This window comes from Centruroides vittatus, unplaced genomic scaffold (assembly GCF_030686945.1).
Source record: "Centruroides vittatus isolate TY-2023 unplaced genomic scaffold, ASM3068694v2 scaffold_1152, whole genome shotgun sequence".
Taxonomy (NCBI): Eukaryota; Metazoa; Arthropoda; class Arachnida; order Scorpiones; family Buthidae; genus Centruroides; species Centruroides vittatus.
In genome coordinates this window covers 3,581,555-3,590,829 of record NW_027122670.1, presented here as the reverse complement: position 1 = coordinate 3,590,829, position 9,275 = coordinate 3,581,555, and the positions used below count along the sequence as shown (strand labels likewise).

Below are 9,275 nucleotides of genomic sequence, written 5' to 3'. Positions count from 1 at the left end.
TCTCTATGTATTCCTTTTGAATATATAGAATAGGGGGAGAAAGAGTGGATAGATTAGTTAACCTTCTTCTTCCCTTGAAACTTTTATCCTTTTTTTATGATGGATTTTTATATTAAATTTGGACCGTCAACAATGGCATTCAGTTCATGCTAATCATTTAGTTTTTTTCATTGTAAAAATTAGAATATGTAAACTTTATTTTTTACTTCTATAAAACAATTACATAATAAAATTAATTATAAATTATTTTTTAACATTTTTAAAACTTGTAAAGAATATAAAACACATTTAAAATACTTCAAATTCATTGTTATAAATGTTAATATGAGCCATATATAATGTTATAATTATTAAAATTTAACGTTATTTAAAGATTTCAATAATTAACAAAAAGATATTTTTTTTTAAATTAATATTTTATTCTTTTAATAGATGTGAATAAAATGTAAAATTTGACGAAAAAATATGAGAAGGTAACTGCTAGCAGTGCCATCTAACATCGAAAATAATAACTATATACTTAATATCAAACTAAACAATACAGTTATAGTATTATACACAATGAATATCGTGTTATATAGAAATTTACAGGAGTTAAATAAGCAAGTGTTCTTCACAGGACACTTAAAATTGTAGACTTATTTTTTAAAAATTATAAACTCGATGATTAATGTTTATATTTGATTAATTATTTTTCTTCATTTGACTATTTATGAAAAAAAACACAAGAAAAAAATTCTGCTTTTGATGATGGGTTCTTAATCAGATAAAATTCATTAATAACTAAAATGAATATATATCTAGTCTATTGAAACTTCAAGTTAACTCAATTACCTTGTAGCTAACATTAGATTTTAAGACCCTTAAAAGATGACACGATAGGAAGTAATAATATATATATATTAAAATATAATTTCATAAAATTAAAAATAATAATTATTCCCTCTAATTTATCTAAAAAAAATTCAAAAACAAAGCAAGTAAACAACATATTTGTTAAATGATAAAATAAGCTTAATTACGACAGTTTATAAAATATAAATATAAGAGTATGTAATTAATTAAAATTTGAATTTTATTAGACTTATTTAATAAAATATTCCACTTATTTTTTGTTTTTATTTCACGAAAAGAGAAATTTTACATTTAAATTATGTTAAATTATTAATTTTATTTATATTAGTGTAGTGTTAAATTAATATTACCAAAGTTAATATATAACAGAATATATTAATATGTTTACACTAATTAACATTAATATACAATCAAATATATTAACATGTTTTATCATAATATCAGCGATATTATCTTAACGACTCGAACGTTCCAATAACAAACAATATGTCAGCGTATAATCTGTTGAAAGGGGGGAAACCCTTCGATAATAGAACAATTTACATTCTTTGAGGATAAAGTTAACCAAGCACAAAATTATTGGGACTAGCCCGGCAATAATGTCACAAGAAACGAGTTTAACTTTCTCTGTAACAATCAACCCGCGTGGGAACTCCAAGATAAACTTCTTAGAACAATAGCCTGTATCTACATAATGACTGTATTGAGTCCTGCCAAAAAGAACAGAAAATAAATCACAGTGAACAGAGTCAAATGAACTTGTTTTCTTTTTCTCTTTTTTACAAAACGTGGGTCTAAGGTCTTCACTACGTTTATAATACATGAATAAATATAATTAGAAGGTGTATTTTATTATTTTGTAACACATTATCAAAAGTTGTGGCGATTTTAGATAAACAAAATTCATATTACAAATATATCACATTTTTTACAATGAATATTGGATAGTTAGTAGTAAAAATTCTATTTAAATTTATAATAGATTAAAATTAATGCAATAAAATCATTCTAATATGAATCGGAGAAGCAATGTAAATAATATAACAGAAAACAGAATAAATTAGAAACAGAACAAAAATAATACTTTCTATTTTATTTTCACTGAGATTTAATTAATATTCTCAATAAAAATAACCTAAAAATTAGCTTTAATTAACTTATATTCACTATATTTGCAATTTTGTGTATTACGAATTTACTTTATTGCCAGGAAGTGTTACTTTAATTCGATCTTCCAACATCATTTTAATTCTAAGTATTATCACTCTGTCATTAATAGCACAGTGGTGGGCATCTGAAGGCCCTGTTCGCTTTCAAAACATAGAGTACAGTACGTAAGCACTAACCGGCCCGCAGAATACAGAGTAATATATAATCGTAGCCTATAATTAGATTATTTATAAATTTTTTTATATCAGAATCCTTTATATGTTGCCTGATATATTATTTTTTGTGTACTGTTCTGTATGTTCTTCTTTTGGACCATTTTTGCCGTCTTTTTAATCAACTAATCGATTGCGATTGAATTGTTAAAGAATATAAATCGCAAAACCTAGAAAATTTGGCGCCCTTCACATTTTATTTGGCTAGCCATTTAAAAATATTGCCCACCCCTAATGTAGTCCATTTCTGTTGTATATTACTATCTTCTCAGTAATAATCATTTATTTCTTTCAAACATCTTAATATCCTCGCTTCCAATTTCTCCCATACCTTTCTGTACCTGATATATCGACAATATATCAAACTTTATTTCTCATTTTAAATATTTAAGTTTCCCTAACTTTTCATATTTCTCTGTACACTTTTATCCTAAATTTTTTATCACATAATTTCAAGAGAGAATGTAATGAGTCTCATCTTTTAATTTGTTTGGCATTCCTGTTTCTTTGAATTCGTTTTAACATAGAACTCATTATCTTTAGATTCACTCCCCATTTATTTATTAAAATGCAAAAGAATGTATCAATAATAGTAATCAGTTAGTTTTCTATGCGAACATAAAGTATTCACAGGAACGTCATCAAGAAAATCAACTCTATTACATTCTTTGCAATACTTATAGTCATGAAACTTATATTGCTATTCATAAAACCAATACTTTATGAATGTTTCTAAAGAATATAGTCCGTTCTTAATAATAAATGTAATTTAATATCACTATATGTTGTAAAATAGCTTCATATCAATATTTTATCTAACAATAAGTTTAAAGTTAAATTGTATTTTTTACTGTGTCTAAGCTACTTCATAAACTACTATCCAAATTTCACTATTAAAACGCTTTCAATAAAAATAAATATTTATGAGGCGTATAGTTTCAAATTCGACCAAGTTTACTTATGTTAATTTTCCAGGTTTGAAACATAATGGCTGTTCTATATAAATGCAATCTATAGACCTATAATAAACATAATTTTAAGATCTATTTGAAATCATTATTGGTGATGATTACGATAACATTCATTATGAAATGTAAAAGTGCTTACAATTGATGTTCTGTATAACAACTTCGTAAGACTGTTTCACTATTGAATAATACCAAATAGCAAACTCGCCTACAAGAAATAGCAATGGAACGTGATCTATAGATCCACTGTACACTGTTTTGTAGGTTTTCCGGATTTTACTTCACGTGTATAACACCTAAACAGAGACTAGTGTCCTACAGAAAGTTCTCCCGAGAGACATTCTCCTTGGCAGATCGCCCGTGTTGCGTTACTTTATCCCAGTATCTTCAGCCAGAACAGTTTGAAACTCAATGCCTTATTCCATCAATCCAATCTAAACCAATACAAAGTGACATATATACCTAAATTTAACATACATATGTCGAATTAGGATAATCGTTACTTTAATATTAATTAGTACACATTAAGAACTAAGAGGGAAATCTTTCGAATCGTAGTTGCTTAATTATTTTCTATATAATATTGTGTTTTATCATACAGTAAGTCTTATTTCTGTATTTAGAGAAGAAAATAATATTTAAAGAAAGAATCCTGTACTTTACAAGTGACCGAATTTCTGAAATGCCTATATACGTAGACCTATGTAAATTATAATTTTATTTAACGAATATTTCCTTGTTAGACACGTTACTATTAATAAATTGTTATGCTTTTAATATCAGAAACTTTATGTAAGGGTAGGATTGGAAATCTGATCTCAAAATTCTATTATTTAAAATTATTATTTTTTATCTAATGTAAATATATATATAGCACAATATATAATAAATATGTTTTCAAAGTCAAAATATTAACCCTGACTAGCAATTTATATGCTATGTTATAAATTTTGTTAATATGGCTCCCAGCCAGAAATTTTCATGTCGTTCATTTGATAAATTGATTCAAGATGTTTCTGTGGTTGTTCGATTTGCTCGATACATAAATTATAAAAATAGAAAATTAGTTTAAAAATTAGAGAAATATAAGAAATGATTGAGGGAAAAAAATCACAATTATGGTTTAATGTATTTAATTGACAATTATAGACTACTAGCAATATACCAGAGCATTGCTGTTTTTTTTTTTTCTTTTAATAATTTGAGATATCCAATATATCTTAAAAATCATTAAAATAAAACATAAACTATTGATTATTATTTAAAGAGCAGCAAGAAGTAAATAAAAACAAAGCAATTACACTTAGAATTTTGTCTCATCTGTGATAGTTTCGTTCGAGTTTCATGCGTAAAATTCAGAAAAGTAAACCTCTGACTTAGAATTTTTTAAAGAGTTGTAATTGTAATGGTGATTTATATAAAGACAAGTGTAAATATCGAGCTTATTATCCCCTCTTTTCAAGTCGAATGCGACACATCTAACGAGTAAGCGAATAATTCAGTCGTGATACTAATACACAACTGTAATAATCTCAGAAATGGCTGAGCTTTTGATCTATGTTTATCAAGGGTTGTTTTTGCTCAGTATGGTGTGCCTATTACTTTCCATATAGGCCTAAATGGTGAATATTTTTTCAATAGCTACAATTGTAGGCTATATATCCTACAATGTATACATGTTATAACATTCCTTAAAAGCAATGAAAAAATGACTAAGATATCAATGCAATCTATTTAATGAATAAATATAATAATATTCTATAACACTTATATTGCTAACGACTAAATTCTAGTCTATCGAGTTCAAGCAAGATCTTTCGGCATTAATAAAGTTTCATTTAATAATTTAACTAAAGATCGGTAGATGGCACTACCTTCTACGATTCTGGAAGTTCTATACGCTTTCAATACAAAAACGCTTACAATACAATACAGTACCGAATTGCACAGTGGACACTTTAGGCACATGCTTAGATATACAGTACCTGATCTTAGGAGCCCGAAATTGGAAAAAATAAAGCAATTTTACTGTTACAATTGTATATCATAAATGTAAACAGACAAATAGCACCTAATAGCAATAAATCTGTGAATAAGAATAATCCAAAATTATAAAGAGAGCCTCAAACTTGTGCCTAGGCCCTAGGGGCTCAGAAAGTCTTAAATCCGCCAATGATTATATAGAAATAGTGAAAAAATTTAAAATTATTCCAATTAGTAATAATCATGCATTTCATTTCCTTTCTTGGCATTCAAGCAAACTTTTATTTTTATTTTATATACTAATTTTTTGTCGTAATTGTAAATAAGAGTATATTATGCTTACTAAACCCTAAACATTTTCTTTATATATCGTATTATTATATAAATTTTGTAAGCTATAGAAAAATTCGTATAAGTTAAAAGTACAGTACATAAACACAAATTATTTTAACTAACAGGTATGATAATTCCTAAGCTTCTATAATATATTAATAATTCTTAAGTATAATTTCAGTATTAAGTACCGCTCCTTTTTATTATTTATATCTTAGAATATATTACTTTTTAAACATTTAATAATTAAGAGTAATTTTTACAATTAGCCTATGCTTATCCAATATTTAGATCGTACTCTGTAATCGCAAATAAACTTTTAAGTATCAAATAATGTATTGATATAAACTTACTGTATAGTAACGTTATATTTATAAATTTTTAATAAGTAAAGACTATGTTAGTTTAAACAGAAAGTTTTGGTGTATAATTAACACAGAAGCGTGATTAATTATAACAGTTGTGAAATTTAAAACATCATTGCTAATGAGAGATTGTATTCTTTGTCTAGAATCTTATTTTAAACTTTTTAAGTTAATGTTTGAATAAAATCAAGTCGAAATGTCTTCAGATAAAAAGCATATCAGGCATATTATGCTTTATGAGTTTCGGAAAAGACATAAAGCCGTACAAACAGCAAAACAATTTATAATGAATATGGGAAAGATGCTCCTAAACTTTGAACGTGTCAAGTGTGGTTTAAAAAGTTCCCTTCGGGAAATTTTTAAAGGATATAAAACGTATGGGACACCCAAAATCTGCCGATGAAGAAACAGTGCAGGAAGAAATTGTTAAAAATTAACGAATAACACACAATATATATACCAAACATGCCAAAAACAAAGCGGAAAAAAGCATTGAAAATGCAAGAGCAAGAGACGATTTGTTACATAACAGATTGCGTTTACGCTTCTAACGTAATCTTTCACCGAACTTTAAAGCATTGTTTGAACTCCGAAGCAAATTTTTGTAGAATTTAGCGTTCGAACTAAGAGGTAATATATTTTTATATATTATTTTTAAACTAATATATTTATAAACTTATATTTTTAAACTTTCACATGCACATGAAAAGTCTCTGCTAGAATTATATGTAACTAATAAAAATGAATAACGAACCTACTGGAACTGGTATAATAAAGAGAAAACAACACCTTTCTTAAATTCCAGCAAAAGTTTAACTATATAAGAACGTTTTCAACTGATTTCATCAGTCTTCTTCAGTTACTCGAACAAAAAAACAAAAAGAAGAAAGAACCAAATTCAAATTTACAAAATCACGAGAATGGAAAGAATTCTCGTGATTGCGCAGACTATGCAAAAACGATGTACCGATAAACGGTAAAAAATGCAAATTCTTGACAAAAAATGCAGATTCTTGACAAACTATATATAATATCACAATCTTACGTTATCCAATGAATGATTTCCAAGCAGACGATAGCCCATCTGCGTCCCTGTGGTTGATGCAATGGGATGTTAATTGTGCCCTATATATTTCTAATTTCTCCAAATGTCTAACGGCCTGTTTAGATCTAGTGGCTTTTATGATGGAAGCACTATCCCAGTGTACCGTGATCTCCTGTTGCTTAGCAAATGCTGCTAGGACTGTGCTGTCAACTGTCCTCTTAACTGATTGCTTATGCTCTTTTATTCTTTGCTGTAAACCACGCAAGGTGGCCCCAATGTACACTAGATCGGATTTAAAACGTTGGTCCCTGATTGGAATTGAGTACACTCCTGTTAGCTCATTTGGTTTCTCTTTCCTCTTATCATTCCTTAACAGACGGTATACTGTCGGGTTGCGCCTATATATTATGCGTAAGTTCCTTTCTTTGGATACCTTCTTAACAATACTTTTAATAAACGGAATATAGTCCATGACCACTGTTTTTTTCTGTTCAGTTCTGTGTTGTTGATGTATACGTCTCTGTATATCCGTAATTAGACGGTTCACTACCCTTCTCTGATAGCCAAACTGTGTTGCTACGCTTCTTACGTACTCCAACTCCTTGTACGTGTCGCAAATACTTGAGCAATGTGTGTAAGCTCGTTGTATCCATGCTCGTAAAGCCGCTAACTTAAACTGTTCAGGATCCACGGAGTTTCTGGGTATGATGCTAGGTTGATATACCGGTTTCCTGAAGATATCCGTCTGTATCTCCCCATCCTTACATGTGATCGTCAAGTCCAAGAAGTTAACCCTAAAGTCACTCTCTTGGTCCAACTCCAATGTGAGTCCGTAGGGGTTGCTGTTGATTGCATCAAGAAAGCGACGGGTATTGCGATCATTATGCCATATGATGAATATGTCATCAACATATCTGGTATAGAAAACTATGTCTTCTTGGAATGAAGGTAATATATTGCATTCTAGGTTTCGTAGGACCAATTCACAGAGCATCGCTGATATGGGACTACCCATCGGGACTCCCCTTCCTTGCATGTATGTTTTCCCTTGAAATTCAAAGAAAGAAGAATGACAGATGAGATCAGCTAATTCCAAAATTTGGAATTATAGGGATTTGTAATAAGATACATAATGCGGTTATAATAAAATATTAATTTCAATTAATTCAAAGTACATTAAAATATGAAAATAATCGCACAATATGTATTTATATTTTAGAAAATACAAGGGATACTGTGCTTCCACAGCTTCCATGGACGGCATGCCACTGAAAAGCACACAGAAAGAATTGAATGAGAAGCATAAAGAAATGAAAAAACAAGGAACTACTGTGAAGATAGGACAGCCAATCAAACAAGAATATTGAGTAAGAGTAAGATTATAATAAGAATGCTTAGAACAAATTGATAATTATGCATTGCAATATCTTGGAGTTTCTAAAGCACGGTTGAATAAACCGTAAGAAAAGGATATTCTAATATCGGGATACAGTCTGTCATCAATTAGCATAATATTCTAACAAAAGAAAAATTTTTAAAAATTTGGATTCTGGATAGATTTTTGTTTTATGAGGCACTAGTGCCCAACAATTTAGGTCGGAATGCTTAAATCACCGCTGTCATTAGGCTACATTTAGTGGCTAATATCCTCACAGTTTAACGGAATTAGTAATTGCACCAATTATTAACTGAATTATTGTACATATAAAATATTCACAATTTGAAAGAAACAATAAGTCTTCATGTCCTTTACCACCTCAGAAACAGTCTTTACGAGTGGAGTCGCTTTTTTTTTGTCGCCTTTTTTTTATCTAGGCTTAAGTTTTTATTTCATTATTAATTTTTCAAACTTATTCGAAATAACGAGATTGACTTAATTTCTTTAACACAGTGTTTTGGTTATAAAAACATACCAGACTTAAAATTAAATACAGTATACATATTCTGGTATTTACTTAAAGAAAAACTGCTGCTTATATTCAAGCTATTTCGAAACAAAATTTATATTAATTATCTTTATCTTTAGTATCAAGTATATTTTTTAAGATTTCTGTTTTTAGATATCCTTACGTTAAATGAAGTGATAACAACATCCGATATCTCTTGAAATCAGCCATAGATAGCTGATGTCAAGGGATACCGGATGTTGTTAAATTACAGTAAATGACGTCAAGTGAAAACTTAGTATATTTTCATTTTTCGGTCTCTAAAAAAGCATTTTTTTTCCAGGACCATCATACCCAATGACTACATCTTAGCAGCTGGATGGTCAAGGACAGAGCCCTGCATATTCAAGACTATCGTCCAAGAAGAATTTCTGACTTGGGCGTGAGTTCTTCAGAGC

At 28.8% G+C, this 9,275-nt stretch overlaps 1 protein-coding gene across 1 annotated transcript; it reads right to left on the bottom strand.

Moving 5' to 3' along the window:
* Positions 1-6,932: 6,932 nt before the first annotated feature.
* LOC136986527 (uncharacterized) lies at positions 6,933-7,946 on the bottom strand. Its single transcript, XM_067284078.1, has one exon. It carries the CDS (start codon positions 7,944-7,946, stop codon positions 6,933-6,935), a length of 1,014 nt encoding a protein of 337 aa, XP_067140179.1.
* Between the last annotated feature and the right edge of the window lie 1,329 nt (positions 7,947-9,275).

Excerpts from the sequence above, each read along its gene's own strand:
- LOC136986527 (XM_067284078.1), bottom strand. The coding sequence starts at position 7,946 with ATGGGTAGTCCCATATCAGCGATGCTCTGTGAATTGGTCCTACGAAAC.